This window comes from Prunus persica, chromosome G5 (genome assembly GCF_000346465.2).
Source record: "Prunus persica cultivar Lovell chromosome G5, Prunus_persica_NCBIv2, whole genome shotgun sequence".
NCBI classification, from domain to species: domain Eukaryota; kingdom Viridiplantae; phylum Streptophyta; class Magnoliopsida; order Rosales; family Rosaceae; genus Prunus; species Prunus persica.
This window is the reverse complement of record NC_034013.1, coordinates 8,363,317-8,379,829: the sequence shown is the minus strand read 5'-3', so window position 1 is coordinate 8,379,829 and position 16,513 is coordinate 8,363,317. Positions and strand designations below refer to the sequence as shown.

The window sequence follows — 16,513 nt, the reverse complement described above, 5'->3', positions numbered from 1 at the left end:
TGGAGTTGGTGATATGTAGTGGTGGTGGTGGGGATGGCAGTTGTGGAGGTGATGGTGGTGGTGGTAGCGGCAACATGGTGGTGGTTGTGGTGTTGGTTGTGGATGTGGAGGTTTTGGAGGAGGAGGTGGTTGTGGTGGTAGTGCTGGTGGTGGTGGTGGTGGTGGAGGTGGAGGTGGTGTGGTGGAGGTGGTGGAAGAGGTGGTGGTTGTGGAGGTAGTGGCGGAGGATGAGGAGGAGAAGGATGTGGAAGTGGAGGTGGTGTCATTTTTTAAAATGAATTATGGTATTTTGGGAATTAAAAAAATTCATTAAAGGTTCATCTGCTTCTTTTGAAAGCAACTTTGAAAAGCAACCCAGAGCATGCTTTTAAAAGCTACTGTCAAAAGGCCACTGCTTTTAAAATAATCGGGATATTTTATTTTTACCAAACACCTTAAACTGCTTAACTTTAAAGTGAAGCAGGTTTTTTGAGAAAAAAAGCGATCCCAAACGAGGCCTTAGAGTTAGAGGTATTTTTAACCAGTTTTAAATATTTTCTTCTTTTTTTAATCACATATTTTGTACTCTTTTCTCTCATCGAAATTGGGATATGTTGTTTTCGAAGTTTTGATCTTTTTGCTGTTTTCAGGTTTCTCTTTAGATTTCATGAGATCTCTCTTTACTTTCCTTTTTATTTCCATTGAAATTCTATGAAATAATAATATTTGCACAGGGCATTTCTTCTTTTCTTACATAATTCATTACGTTTTCTTGTTTTTATCTTATATAATAATTATTTTTTTCTTTCTAAAAACACTTCTTTATTGCTTCTTTAAGACTGGTTTGGGGGATTTGTTGATTGATGACATTGTAGAGGTTTTTTAGGCCTGAAACATTTGTTTCTCAAACATTTAATTAATGTGAACAAATGAAGCCAAGTACATTACAACAAAAGTTAAGAGAAAGAAAGAAGAATGCATCAGGCTTCCATGCCAACTTTGTTCCTGTGCTCTGCCGGCTTGAACTTATTTGGAATGCACAAGTCCAAATAATTTTCAGCTGTTCCCATTCTACTATTAAGGTTTTATCAAAGAAGAAAAAAGATCCCAAATGGCAGGTAAAATCGACACTGTTTTGTCGTGGATAGTAGTGAAGGGGCATAAAAAAATAGAGCTATGCTATTCCATAATATTGCTATTTTATTATTGAATCAAAACAAAGAAGGGTTGTCAGTCTGAAATGCAATGAAAATTTTTGCACGAGTGCAAGGATTCTATTCAATTTACGATTGAAACATCTAATAAAGAGACATTAACAGAGGCATATACAAGAACAAAAAACATATGTCCAGCTAAGCAGCAGATCTACCAAAGAGGCAAGTATCCAAACTGATCCCACAAGCTACTTCATCTTTCTAAGCGTGTTCACGTAGGTGTAACTGGAAAATCCTACAAACAGTTTGCGGAACCTGCAGATATAAAACGCAAATCTATTCATTTGACTATCTTATTACTTGGATTGCATTTGGTTGATGAAAGCTGAAGAAGATTCACAAGTAAAATAAAGGAAGAAAATAGGAAAACGTAGGTTGAGATGTCACAGTACCAAACCCATTGGCTTGAATGTTGTGCCATTGCCCGGAAGCTCTTTCTAGGCTGCTCATTCAACAAGCAATGCAGCACTTCATGTGAGCGTTGCATGGGATATAAACTGGACAGCCATATATCCACTGGACCACTATACTTGCGGAATATGTTGGTACTAACCTGAGAAAAATAAATAGGGCAGCAAAAGAAAAGTTAAAATCACTGGTTTAACAGCAAATATGCTTGATAGGTGCTACTGTATTAACTAGCATTAGAGTAAAGGATGCAATATGTAAAGTTATCATCCCATCCAATAAAACATATAACCAAAACAAGACATTATTGTATAAAAACTTAGGTGACATATGAGAACAAATCAGAATTTCAAGATACTTGCTGATTATAGACAGTATAAAGAACTTGTCAATCATTAGAATTGGGCAGAATCAAATTGATGCCATAGATTTCAAATGAAAGAAATAAGAAATCTAATGAAGAGAGAACATACAAGTTCCCAAGCTTCAATTTTCCCTTGTGATGATGCATGTAAGAGCTGCCTGCTTACAGTACAACACAAATAAACATTAAATATAAATAGACTTTGCCAAACTTTAGCGTGCCAATGCCATAGTAGACAGATAAAACCACAAATTGGCCATCCTGAAAATGTACATGCACCAATATGGGAAAGACAATAGGTACTTTCAAATTCATTCAAGGGAGGCAGATCAGTATCTTATTCTATGCAGTCACAGTAGTGTGCAAATTTGCAGGATAAGTCTCATCACTGGACTACTCTCTTAAATATTGCAAAACAGACCTAGGTGGAAAACCTTTTTTATTGAGAAACTTCAGTTTGGGCTGATTGTATATGCACCAAACCAGGCTAAATAATATCTCTCAGCCAAAAGAAGAGGCTTAATCCTTTCAATTAATTACCTTTGGAAATACAAAAAACAGAAAATATGATTAAAATTCAGAGTGAGTTTAAGATGCTTCAACTAGTTCTCATATTCTATGTATTCATAATTACTAGATAACCTGATCGTTTCCTCTCTTTCTTTTCTTTTTTTTGCAACCTTAACAGTTAGCATTAAACCAAATAAGTCCAGTATATTGGTAGTAAATAAAGGTCAACAGTAATATGAAAACATAATAGCCAACTGAATATCATAGATAAACCTCCAAATCTTAATTAAACCAAGTTAATAAAATATGGAAAATTTACTCATAGTTTCTACCAACCAAATAATGGTACCATGTTTAAAAGAATCAAAACAGCTACTTCCAACTCTCCTACTTTCTTTCTAGGCATGTAAGAAGTCAAAATTAACTGGCAAATATCTAAGATTTAAAAGATAAAGGGTAGAAAAACTGACTGGCAAGAGAATATATTCATGTGACATGAAGAGTCGTCAAAAGTATTATTATTAATTTTTTTTTTTTTTTGTAACATTTATTTCCATGCCATAAATATCTAACATATGTAGGCATTTATAAAACAGGAATTTCCTTCCAATTTTAAAAATATTGATAAAATGTGATTGAAAAATGGAGCTCAACTTACATTACCCCATAATGCACGTCACGGTGGTTACAATGGCCCGAAACTCCATAATTGTCAAAAGTAATTATCTGATAAAGCTCATGTGAAATTGATGTTAGAAGTGGGAGATAAGATTGAACCATAAGAGCAGGCATTACTTTATACAAAACCAGTAATCCATCAAATGATGCTTATCACATCACCACAAAAAGACAACATAAGTAGTAATAAATTTCAGTAGTCCAGAAACTACAATAGCAGGTGAAGGTATAAAGCAAACTATTAGGTCTGAAGGATTATCTTACCAAATCAATACCATAACTGTTAATTTCCTCTTCAATAATCATTGCCAATATGTTATGGTTCCAAACTTTTCCAAAACCATCCTAAAGATTGAGGAATGTGTTATAAATGCCTCAAGATACTATCAGGAATTATACTAATTCAATAGTTGAGTAGAACCTGGAGATCTGGATGGTCCAGAACCTTCACTTGTTGATGTGGAACCTGCATATCCAATTTCACATGTTATGAAGTCTAAATGAATGTTCTGGTGAAAATACATCACAATGTGTCATAGATAACAAAAGAACATAAGTTCTGCAAGCAACAACACTTAATAGAATTTTCAGAATTGGATAAAATAAAGTTAACAAAACTAAAATCACTTTAGTACTGGACCCCCACGCATGTGTAGATGCTTAAATTTTGGGTCACAACATTAAACAAAGTGAATTTTAAAGCCTCAACTCTTTTGTTCCAGATTGCATATCACCTTGAGGATTGCAGAAGCCTGGTAGAGCTCTTCTTTTCTGGTAATTCCTTTACCATCTGCATCACCTGCACAACAGACACAACTGAATTCATTAAAAAAAATACTATGAAGTTATAAGGGCAAGGATTAACAATTTACGAGACATAATTCAATCTGTAACACCAACACTACTCTTAAGGAAGTTAGTGTAAAGGCTGAAACTACTGTGACACAGTTGGATGTGAAACCAACAGAAAGATCTGGAGGGAAATTCTTATCCCATCCCAAGCATGGGCATGCCGTTATTCTAGATACATTAATGGATGGAGAAACAACCCTTGTATAAATTGGTACTCGACTGCATTCTAAGTGTAAGGGTGACCATAAGTCTATAATACACATACTTATTATCTGTTCACCTAGTTTATTAGTAACCTTTACTAAAAAATTTATACATCCATGTTAGGTAAACACAACCCATGTATCAGTTATTAATATCAATTATTTTATTTCATTTTTCATCAGGCTTCATTATCCCTAAAAAATTTCAAAGCAGTTAAGAAAAGATTGTTAAAATAAGACAATTGTCAAAACCAATTTAATGGAGTTAAATAGTTTTCATAACAAATGAGGACCTCAGCCTTACTGTGTATATCTACAAGTTTGTCTGTTGTCATATATCTAAAAGACCTCTATTTATAGTTTAGTGTTGTGCTTACGCAAAATGATCCATCCTACTTCAAGGGAATGTTAAGAGAAATAGTCTGTCCACCACATTCCAAATTTGTGAACAAGTTTATGGTATAAGCTACATGGAGATTAATAAACGAAAAAAGGGAAAAGATTAACAAACCAGTACATACCAATTTAAAAAAGGCAGAGACAAAGTTGTATATAGATGAGAGTGTGTTACCAATTGACAAGCAAAGAATGTGAATATTATGCCCTCTCATGATGAGATAGTTTATGGTTGGAGTAAAGAACCTGCAGAAATGCAATGGAAGGTTTGAACACAACATAAATACAGAACCTCGATGTATCATATTATACAATTTGGCCAAAAGGAAACAGACCTCGTCATCAAACATAAAACTCAACAGTCACACAGGGGGACAACTATTCAAACAAATGAAAGTATGCCATGAGACAATCAGTAAGTAAAGATTCCAACACCCACATTTCCTTTTTGGGCCACTTAGTCTTGTTAATTATCATGGAACAATATTGAAGTAAATTCAAACATCAACATAGAAGGGCTCAGAGGGGAGCTGATATTTATGCAACCAGGATAAATTCTGCCTCATACCCATCCAACATTCGAGAAGCACCAACGCAACTAACAGCTCAAAAACTCGTCTGAATTGGCTACAACTGAAGCCATTATTAGAGCCAAAGAAATGATAATCACTTTTTTACAGTTATGCTTACATGGACTCATCATCTGGGTGGGCAACAACCAGCAAAACATTTCTCTTGCTGACACTGCCACCTGATTCAATAAATACAGTGTACTTAACCAGTATGCACAAAAAGAATGCGGCAAAATAAGCAAGCTCGGGCAGAGTGGCAGACTACCCACCATCTTTCAAATTATTCAAGAAAGTACCCTTCAGAGGTGAATATGAGCCATGCAGAATTTTGCATAAAGAAGCTACCCATAGTACAATCACAGAAGAAATAATCAAGAACCATGCCATATGGCATGCACCTGCAGACAATGATAAATTGATAATCAATTCATCAAGTCAAACAACCTCCAAACTCAAGAATGGAACAAACCCAGTAAACCAAAAGGAAAAGACAAGAAAAACTTGGACACAATTCATTGTTTTGTCCTGCAACATATTCGGTAGACACAATGCTAAAAGCTGCGTCATATACTTTTTAAGTAAAAATTAAACATCCACTTACAACTAACCAAACACATAGTGTATGATAGGTTCAAGAAAGACTCAGAAATCAATAGCACCGAGAAACCCCACAAACCCATAATGGCTCTCCAATCAATAAAATGAAACATAAATGATACTGAAAAGAATAACAAGACAAATTGGAAACTTAGGCTGCATTTGCTTCATGATCCATATTTTCCTATTCAAAAACTTTGTATTCTTACGTTTTGAACAATCTGAATTTTTTTTTTTTTTAACTGTATCTGAACATTGTTTCCGAAGTTTAAAAGACTATGAAAGCATATATGGTTTGCATTGAATCTCACTCAAACCTTTCATCAAACATCATCTAGGCAAAACTTTTGCCCAAACCACTGACTGCTCCTCAACAGTTGAATGCGAATAAAAGAAAACGATAAAGAAGGGGACAAGGAACGGAGGAGTTAAGTGGAGGAGCCTTTACCTGGATTAGTAATCTCTTTCTGTTTTGCCGGAAAAAATTTCCCAGAAAGTTTTAAGCTTGACGACTCTTCTTAACATGAAAAAAAGAAGCCAATATATATAATAGACTTGGCAAAGAAAAATAAAAACAAAAAACCAGACACCACGTGTCGAAAACCCACATGCCCGGAGCATCATCGTCTCCTCAGACCCTTCTGCCTTGACAGTTTCACAGTTCCTTTAACAGACAAAACACCAAAAACCCTAAACAGTCAACCATTCCCTACAGGCAAGACCACAGAATTAAACCATGGACCAACAACATCAACTGCTCCTTGCTCAACAACAACAGCTGCTTTATCAACAGCTCCAAGCTCTTCAACAACAAGAAGGTTTTATTGCATACCAATCAAACCAATCTTTCTGCTTTCGTTTTCAACACCCAAAACAACAGCAATACCACCAGCAGCAACAAGGTTATTACCAATCGAACTATGCCAATGTCTACCAGCAGCAGCAGCAGCAGCTGCTGCAGCAACAACAACCTTATCCACCACAACCTATCCAACTTTCTCAATCACGACTAGTCCAGGCACCTGGGATTCCGGTACTTCCGGGGCTGGACCCCACCGAGGCTGTGCTGTCTCGACTGGCGCAATTTTCAGCGTCCAGAATGGGAGCAGTGGCAGAGAGGCCTTTGCATCAACCGGTACAATGTTTTGCTTTTGATTGATTGGACTGGTGGCATTGTCATCGAATTGCTTTTGATTGTTTGTTTTATGTATATGCTTGACAAAAATGAGTTGGGTTTTTTCGGCTTCACTTATCTGATCCATTTTTGTATTTGGAATCCCATTATATGCATAAACATATATATATATATATACATATGTAAGGTACAAACCAGGAAGGACAATCCTTTGCATGAAATGGTTGGTTCTTCTGTCCTTCTATTTCTCTGGTGGTTTAAACCAGGAAGGACAAAGATTTTGTGATCATGGAGACTTGGAAATAAGTAGTAAGGGAAGGATATCTTTTGGACTTTCTGGTTAAGTAAAATACCCTTTCCTTATAGGTTCAAATTTTACATATTCAATATTAAAGAAACTCCTATCAGTACTTGAGGAAAGGGGGTTGTAATTATCAGGACATCATTTACATTAACAACATGTTCTGGAATCAAACACTAGGGGTTAATCCTTTTCAAAATTTTGAGATATGTTTTCAATATTTTTGTTTACTTGCTTTGAAACACAGCTCATTGTGTTTGGTTTGGGAGCTCGGATGACAAGACACTAATGAACTATGTGACGCGAGATAACCATAATGTAGTTGCTTCTGCAAACTCAACGATGTATTATTTACTCCTGTCACCATCCTCTTCCAAATCTCTTTCGAGTTCTATGGTTGAAACAATTAAATACTTGTAAGTCTTGTAGAGAATCTTTATAAACTGAAAATAGGTGCAGATACATGAACCAAAGGAGGATTTGTTTGATGTTTGGGTGATCTGAACTATTCTAACTTCTTTTCTTGCTCAAATATGCAAAATTAAGCCACTGGAGATGGTGCAGGTGCTACCTCTATTAATTTAAATGACCTGCAACTTTGTATGCAGAGTGAAGAATTTCGCCACTCAATTCACATAATGATATGTAGGAAACTTTTGTGCAAAGAGAACATGGCAGATTTGTTGGTTTGTTTTAGACTATATGTTCGATTGGCTTCCTGAATTTTGTTTGTCTGGTTCCTGTTGATTAAGTTTTTAAGTTCATCTAGATGTTTTGTAAAATTCTCTGGTGGGTATCTACTACTCGATGTTGCCAGATTATCATTTTTGTCTCACTGTACTTTTTCTGAAATCCCTTATGTTGGTTTTGGGTATATGTATTATGAGCAGAAGGTAGAAGCAAATTTATGGTTTTGATGTCATCTGACTTCTTTTGAAGTTGAGGCTGTTTTTGCTATGTATCTTGCTCATTTCTGAAGGGTTTGGAGCGATGTATTGGCTAATGTATTTGGTGCTCTAAGTCACAAAAGGTCCTTTCTGATTACAAACCCTGTGGGTCAGTTTGAAATATTGATATTCTAAGTTACATAGGGTTTTTAAGATTGCGAACATCATTGCTCTTTTTCATTTGGCTTGTATCCAGCTTTCTACATTCTTATTCTTTCAAGATTTAATTTTTCAGGTTGGTCAGCCTCCATACAGTAGTGGTGGTGAAAGGGGTGGTGAGCCATTCAAAGGACACCAAGGAAATTTTGGCTACAACCACCTTAGACCCAGTGGAGCTGGCCCATCTTTCATTGGAAGACCACATGGTTGTGGTAGTGGTGGCCCTAAGCATTTCTCACAACATGGTTTCCCTTCAACATCTTCGCATCCAGAATCTTCAGTTGCTCCAGCAACACTTCCACCTGAGAAATCAGAATCAGCGTCAGCACTTAAAACAGAAGTTCCAAACAAAACTAAAGTTCGGAACAACCAGAGTCCCCAGGTTGCTTGGTGTGAAATTTGTAAGGCCGCGTGCAATAGTTTGGAAATTCTTGAGAATCACAAGAATGGAAAGCGACATAAGAAGAACATGAAGAAGATGGAAAAGATGAAAAATGCTATCAGATCAGGGGATGAATTACAGGGCCAACAGAATCGCACATCTAATTCAAATCTGGAAGTGTCTCATTTGACTCAGTGTGCACAGGATGGTGAACAGAACAAACCAACAGAAAATTTACCCACTGAAGCTGTTAACCATGTAAAATCTGCGGAAACTGAACAGCAAAATAATATCCCGGGGCAGCAGCATGGTCCAAAGCGCAAGAAGAAGCACAAGATTACTTCTGAAACTGAAACTAAGAAGATTGTTATTCCGCTAATCTGTGATATATGCAACGTCAAGTGTGATAGGCAGGGGATTTTTGACCACCATCTTTCTGGAAAGAAGCATGTTGCTAACTTCAAAAGATTTAAAAGTAGCCAAGCTATATGTGGGCCAGTCGGGCTTCAAGCTCTTTACCCCCCTAACCCAATTGCTCAGACTATTTTCCATCCCCAAGAAGGGAAATACATGCCTCCCCATGTGTACCAAGAAGTGCCGGTGGAAACAAGTTCAAGTCCCTAATTTCAAGAAAATCCTGCAATCGGAGGGTCAGAAGCCTTGCCTGAATTGTGGAAACAATAATAGTGTTACAATGGCTATGGAAACCACAGAGAAGTCTGTCACAGAAGAACCGAACATCAAGCAAGCAGCTACTATCGAGGCTAATTGTGTGACTGGTGTTTCAGAGACTAAAGATCAGGGGCCAAATCCTCTATCACATGACAATTTTAGAAGCTGACTCTGGTCCAACTTTGTAAACGAATGAAGCAATATAGCCTAAATAGCAGTACTACTTGCCATGTACGTGGAATTTCTTTTGAATTTTACCCCATTGAAAATTTTCTCCTATGGAAGTTAAGTTTAGCTTAAATCTAAATATCTATCAGTATTCTTTGCTTTTCAGTAAGCAGCTCAGCAGTCTCCAGTTAGGAAGTTTAGTTTAGTATTTTAAACTGGCTGGAAAGCCAGAGGCATTGTTTGTATAAAAGAAGGAACCATCTGTAATGAATACAGTTACAGATGGAATACAGTCATTGAGGAAATGAAATTTACAATGAGATTTTCTTTGAAAGTATTTGCCGGTACATCTATTCTAAGCCCTACCTAGGTGAGCAGATAAGAGGTTATAGTTTCTCTATTACCCTTAAATTTTGAATCTAAAAACTAAATAATTTTACTTTATAAGGAATTAGTTGATATTGGACACAACAAACAATGCTGGCTCTAAGATATTAGCTCTCTCAGATGTGAATTATACAACAAAAAAATCCAAACCATTATACATACATATAAGGGAAATAATTGGCTTGTTACATGAAAGGAATCAGTCATCTATACCTCCAAATTAGAATTTGACAAATGAATGAAAGCTTTACTTTTTGTGTTTTCAATAAGTTACTTTTATATACGTGTCAAACTATAACTCATAGGTAAGAAAGAATGCGACTCATTCTAGGTGAATAGTCAAGAATATATATATATATATATATGTGTGTGTGTGTGTGTCTGTGTGGCTTACTTGGATTCAAGTGATTTTTTGTAGAGATTATTTTTGAATGAATATCTATCAAATAGAAGGTTTGAATTAGAAAAATACCATATGAGGTGTGCCCTATAAGGATGTCCCTCAAATAATTTTTGGGTCAAATATGATATACATCATTGGTAGTATTGTACGTTAAACATTTTATCAATATTTCTTGTGCATTCAATTGAGTAAGGTTATAGAGCTCAAGCAGTTGGGCTCTTGTTATCCCACTTTCTTCTCTCACACGCACATAAGGAGTGCAATTTATCTACTAAAATTGGGTGTGCAAGTCAACGAGTCTAGTTTAGTGGAAAAAGAGACTTGCATATCAGAGATCTCAAATTCGAATTCCACGGCATCATAATTGTGTGTGAGAGAAATACCCATCTTTTGTAACTTTAGACTATAACTTGTAGGGGTGGTTGCGGTTCGGTAACCGCGAATTTTTACTCAAACCGCAAACCGACCGACTATTTGCGGTTTGGTGATTTTTGAAACCGCAAACCGACCGCGTTTTGCGGTTTAAAACCGCAAATTCTCAAGCATTCACAAAAATATAAATTTACAACATAAATAAATAAATACACAACCTCAATTTCTCAAGCATATATAAATTCACAATCGATTCCAATTCTCAAGCATTCACAACCTAAGAAAATTAAAGTTACAATTCCAAACATTCCAATTAAAGTTAAACTTCTCAAGCATTCCAATTCCAAATCCTTTAAATTTACAAACCAAAAGCAAAATGAATTAAAGTTACAACCAAAAAGAAAAATCCAATTCACAGTTAATTAAAGTTACAAACTAAAAGGAAAAATGCAATACACCAATGTTACAAACTCAAGTGTTGGTGGTGAGTGGATTTGAAGAACCCCTTTGTGTTGTTTGAGCACCAATGCTATCTACAAATAAAATAACATAGTTTAGTACATTTTATTATAAGAAGAAGCATAAATAAACTAATTACTTACAAGTTGTCATATCTTCCATTTCCTTGTAGAATTCAACCTCATCATCTGTTGGTTCCTTGTAAAAGGAAAATTCGTCCGCTCTAAGCCAATCACTAGTACACACTAATGCCTCTACTATTTTAGGATGCAAAGAGCTTCTAAAAGGATCCACAATCCTCTTGCCTATGCTAAAAGCATTTTCACTAGCAACCGTAGAACTTGGAATTGCAAAGATATCCTTGGCAACTTGTGAAAGAATAGGATATCTTGTTTGGTTCCCTTTCCACCAATTCAAGAGAAGAGAAGGGTTTACAATTTTACTTAATTATTCATAAAGTATAGCCGTGCGGCTATACTTTGCGGTTTGCGGTAACCGTAAATTTTGAAAATCAAATACCGCAACCGCAACCGTAAATGCGGTTCGGTTCTTAATACCGCGATTGCGGTTCGGTTTACCGCGATTGCGGTTTTATTGCGGTAAAATATCGGTTGGTTTTTGCGGTTTTTCGGTTTTTCGGTTTAAAATGCCACCCCTAATAACTTGTACTCAAAAAATAAATAAATAAAAAAAATAAAAAAAGATAGGTGTGCAATTTATCTAGTAAAAAAAGAGAGAAAGAATTGGCAAAAAAGAGAAGAAAAATATCTTTAGAGTTGAAAGCTCAAGACCTTGGGCCCAAATCCAGTCCATATAGATTGACCGCCCCATTCGTCATTTTTGCAGCTTTGCTTTTTCTCAATCCCTGCATCAATCCCGTGCTTCTTCCATAATTCCTTTCCAATCCCCACCCAGACGCTAAGCAGTTGAGACTTTACACAGAGTTGAGAGAGAGAGCTTCAAGTTTCATCCATGGCTGATCACTCTGATGATTTAGACGAACTCCTCGATAGTACGTATTAGATACAAGAAGCTTTGCTCTCTCTCTCTCTCTCTCTCTCTCTCTCTCTCTCTCTCTCAATTTTGTTATTTTGTCTTTGAATTGATTTTCAGGTGCCTTAGATGACTTCCAGAATCTCAACCTCAACAAACCCTCCCTTCAGAGGTTTCTCTCCCTCTCCCTCTCCCTCTCCCTCTCCCTCTCCCTCTCCCTCTCCTTCTCCCTCCCTCTCTCTCTCTCTCTCTCTCTCTCTCTCTCAAAAGCTTCAAGCTTTACTTTGTAAATTCTTATGCGGGTGTTTGTTTCTTCAAAATTCTCAGTTTGTATTTGTGTTCAAAGCGTTATTTTCTTCGTTCCGAAGGCAGTTTGTAATTCTTCAAAATTGTTTGTCTAGAATTGTGTATGAAAGTAACCAAGGACAATTTTTCATTCAACATTTGGTTTTCAATATAGAAAGGAAAGGAATCACATCATGGGTGTTTGTATTTTGCTTTTGCCCAAGTTGCTCAACAGCATTTTCAACTGAATGAAATTATTGTTATAAGTATAACCCATGAAGAAAATGGTGAAATAAAGCGTTAGGCGTGTATAATGAATTATGTATTTGTAGTAAATATCAGTATGCTTAATGGAACTATGTGAAACTTCTGCGCCAAGTTGAGTATTTACATTCTTTTTCTTGTCATAGAAGTAAAGAATCTACAGAGAACAAGCAAGAACCACCTTCCTTGCCTGCTGGGGTTCAAGGACTTGGCATGGGATTACCTGAAATAAGAACAAAGAAAAAGGGAAAACAAAAGGTTTCAGAGGAATCCCATGTTACTGAGGCTCTTGATAAGCTCAGAGAGCAGACTAGAGAGGCTGTTAAGGGACTGGAATCTGTGACCAGTACGAAACCTGGCGGAGAGGATTTGGGTAAGGATGTGGAAGATTGGGTCAAGCAGTTCGAGGAACTTGCTGGGTCTCAGGTAATTTGCTTTTCATTTACTTTTTTCTTTGAATTGCTTTTTTTTTTTTTTTTTTTTTTTTGGGATTTGATCAATGTCAAGCTTTTCTTCTAGCTGTTTGGTTGAGTTTTATGCAATTTGAGCTGTTATTGGTTAGTGAATGTAATCGACACAATTTTATAGTTGTGAATTCGATACATGGGTATTTAGATTAAGGTTGGTGTTTGATAGAATTTAGAACATGGAACTTATCCTCCTCTGTACCTGAAATTTGTTATACTAACTGAAATTTTCATTGCAATGCTTGTGTCTAATATGATCCCTGTGTTCTGATTTCAAGTATATTGCTATTGAGAACAACTATCTATTGCTTGCTGAGTATCACTCGTTCTGACAATATTGTTTACTAAGAATTGGAATTCTGGGTTGATATAGGCTAATGGTAAATCATATTGGATCAATTTTCTGACAAAGCACATACTAAAACTTTAGCTTTATGTTTGATACGTAATAGCAATCATATTGATGCTCATAGTTTTAATGATAAACTAAATCCTAAGCTTTTTGGTTGTGACCTGGACCCATAATTTGAGCGGTATCAAATATCTAAGAGCCACAAAGTTGGATTTTCCAAGACGAAGTTGGTGTGCCAAACTAAACTCTTTGGGAGTTAACCTTGAAAAACAAATTGATATAGCACATAACCAATCTCCATTGAAGTGAGTTGAAAGAAAGGTTGAAATAGAAATGTAATGTTAACCATTTTGCGAGTGCTTTATAGACTACCGCTAGTCTCTTTGTAAGGGAATACGTCGGTCGTTGAATACATTGATAAGTTTGAGGAATTCATGTTCAGATTAAGTGAAACCAAGGACCCACTGATAACCCTTATTTTTTTATCTCTTTTATGTGTCCATCACCTTCAATAGTCCCCATGTTTCAAGGACCCACTGATAACCCCTGCCTAGAGCAACAACACTTGTTACCTTTGAACATGGGGACTATGAGCTAAATATTGTACCTACTAAATTTTCTCCATCCATAAAACTCAAGAAAACAGCTAGCACTTTCCTAAAACGCATTGAAGGTGATGAATCCCTTCTTAGTCTAGCTCCTAACTTGATCGGAAGCTCCTTTCAGAGGGAGAAGAATGATCAATTCAGAAACTTGATTACAAAATAAATACCCTTTTTGGAAGCTATGTCTAGGACCTACTGGTGTGTTTGCTTCTTTTTAGGGTTGGGATGAAGAGAGGACGTATTGGTGTGTAATTTCTGAATAGCTTTCCCTGATATGAAATTTAATTGTTTTCTGCATGTCGTGAAAAAAAATATCGTCTAATTCATGTTTAGTATTCGAGGTGCTAACCATCAAAATAACTATGAGGCTTGCTTACTGTAGCAGAAGTTTAACCTTTATCTTAAGTTTTTGGTACCATTGTGAGAAGGATGAGACAAAGCAGGATCTATTGGTTGGCTGTACGCTTGGTTACAAGGGTCCTAGTATTGATATATCATACTTTACATGGTAGGCAACATGAGTGGTGGTAATAGATATTTCATTTACTTGTGCCATATGTTCTCCATATACAAAATCTTTCATTTACTGTTTCATCATATGCATTGCTTGGTAATCTACTAATTGCTTAGGCACTCGGTCAGTGGCTTCTACAGTTTATTTGGAGGAAGTATATTTAGAAGTTTTGGTCATCATTTCAACAAAACAATAGCTAATTTCAAGATTTATCTACCGAATGAGACACCAAACTAAAATTGAATGTGGATAAGTATGTTTCTGGAATGCATATGCCTTGTGCTTTTTAGACTGTTTCATTTTCTTTATATAATAGCATAGTAGACCTATATTCAATGTCTTCATATATTTTTCTTTCTTGTACTTTCCTTCTCTTCCTCCAAAAATTTTAGTTCACATAACTTGTATTTGAGTGTACAATGTTTTGTCTTTTGAATTCTGCAAAATTTGTGCCAGTTTGGGTTTTAAAACCCGTGTCATGTTAATAAGATGAATAAACTCCTACTTCTTTGTATACATCCTTTTGGTGGTGTTAGGATTTGGCTATAATGGCATGCTTTAGCTACTACATGTTCTGCTTCTTTCGTAAATATGCACTACCTTCATGTTCCTACTTGATGCTTTGCCAAATTGGTGTACAACCTGTTAATAAAAGCAGTAATATCTTGTTATTGTTAATTTTCCCCTTATTTTTGTGTAGGACATGGAATCTATTGTTGAGACCATGATGCAGCAGCTTTTGTCTAAGGATATTCTTCATGAACCGATGAAGGAAATTGGAGAAAGATATCCAAAGTGGTTGAAAGAGCATGAAGCGAGTTTGAGTAAGGAAGAACATGAACGTTATTTTCACCAGTACGAACTCATAAAAGATCTTAATGAAGTCTACGAAAAGGATTCTGGAAACTTCACCCGGATTTTTGAGCTCATGCAGAAAATGCAAGAATGCGGCCAACCACCTAATGATATTGTGCAGGAGCTAGCTCCTGATTTTGACCTAGCTAGTCTTGGACAACTGTAAGTCTTAATTATGAAAATCTGAACGGTTAGTTTGTCTGCAACTTTTAAAGCACTCACACGTCTTAAGTTCGCTGATGATCACATTTGCCATTTTAATATTTTCTGTATGTGAATACTGTTGTTCTTAGATGTTATTTATTTGGGAGGACAACTGCTGAGGGAATCTCATCAGGAAAATGGTCTATGAACCCATTTATATTGTTCTTCAGTGTTATTCAGATTGAGAGTTTTATACTATCTATTAAAGGAAATTTATGTACCAAGTCTAGAAGGTAGGCTCTTCCTTAAAGCTGTGAGAACTTGAATCTGTACTACAGCAGAGACACTGAGACTCCCATTTAAATAGAACATTCAGTTTGGAGCGACGATAATTTACGCTATTTATCACGTCGAAGTTTAACATGACTTGTGTTACCACAAGAAAATCAGATAGATTTCTTCTTGGCTGAGAAATACTAACTCAGTATAACATGCTTTCTCTGTGGCACCATCAATTTGCAGAAATCGTTTAGAACTTTGGTCAGCTCTATCAACTGACCCACGATGCTTTCCTTTGCAGGTCTCCAGAGATGCTAGAGTCTCAGACAAATTGTTGTATAATGTGAGAGCAACCGTCTTTCCTCCGTGCTAATTTCATATCCCTCTGGGCGCACACAGATGTTTGTTTATCAAAACTTGTGAAAATAAATTGGTAATTGCCTGAATTGCGTGCAGTTTTATTATTTCAGATTCTTATGATTGTTTTAGCTGCCCAGTTTCAGAGCAAGGTTTTGAGACACGTAAAGCTTGTATAAAATTTGGGGGTTATATGGTAAGGAAAATTTCTTAGATTTGTTTGTTGGCGAGCCAATGATC

At 36.2% G+C, this 16,513-nt stretch overlaps 3 protein-coding genes across 5 annotated transcripts; 2 read left to right on the top strand and 1 right to left on the bottom strand.

The window, feature by feature from the left end:
• On the bottom strand, positions 1,162-6,305 carry LOC18777426 (N-acetylglucosaminyl-phosphatidylinositol de-N-acetylase). 3 transcript variants are annotated; one of them, XM_020564564.1, is made up of 11 exons: positions 6,222-6,305; positions 5,446-5,574; positions 5,295-5,355; positions 4,780-4,850; positions 3,888-3,952; positions 3,575-3,619; positions 3,418-3,498; positions 3,134-3,201; positions 2,075-2,123; positions 1,586-1,746; positions 1,162-1,448 (listed from the first exon to the last, which is right to left on the bottom strand). In XM_020564564.1, the coding sequence occupies exons 2-11, from the start codon at positions 5,561-5,563 to the stop codon at positions 1,382-1,384; spliced, it is 786 nt and encodes a 261-aa protein (XP_020420153.1). In that variant the 5' UTR covers positions 5,564-5,574; positions 6,222-6,305; the 3' UTR covers positions 1,162-1,381. The 3 variants fall into 3 exon arrangements, with proteins under 3 accessions (XP_020420153.1, XP_020420155.1, XP_020420154.1); XM_020564566.1 differs by lacking the exons at positions 5,295-5,355; positions 5,446-5,574 and having other exon boundaries at positions 6,222-6,296; XM_020564565.1 differs by lacking the exons at positions 5,295-5,355; positions 5,446-5,574; positions 6,222-6,305 and adding an exon at positions 5,173-5,285.
• On the top strand, positions 6,453-9,702 carry LOC18776376 (TPR-containing protein DDB_G0280363). The gene is made up of 2 exons (XM_020564563.1): positions 6,453-6,908; positions 8,392-9,702. The coding sequence occupies exons 1-2, from the start codon at positions 6,510-6,512 to the stop codon at positions 9,319-9,321; spliced, it is 1,329 nt and encodes a 442-aa protein (XP_020420152.1). The 5' UTR covers positions 6,453-6,509; the 3' UTR covers positions 9,322-9,702.
• On the top strand, positions 11,833-16,498 carry LOC18777516 (peroxisome biogenesis protein 19-2). The gene is made up of 5 exons (XM_007209461.2): positions 11,833-12,170; positions 12,272-12,323; positions 12,847-13,126; positions 15,339-15,655; positions 16,218-16,498. Exons 1-5 carry the CDS (start codon positions 12,131-12,133, stop codon positions 16,261-16,263), a joined length of 735 nt encoding a protein of 244 aa, XP_007209523.1. The 5' UTR covers positions 11,833-12,130; the 3' UTR covers positions 16,264-16,498.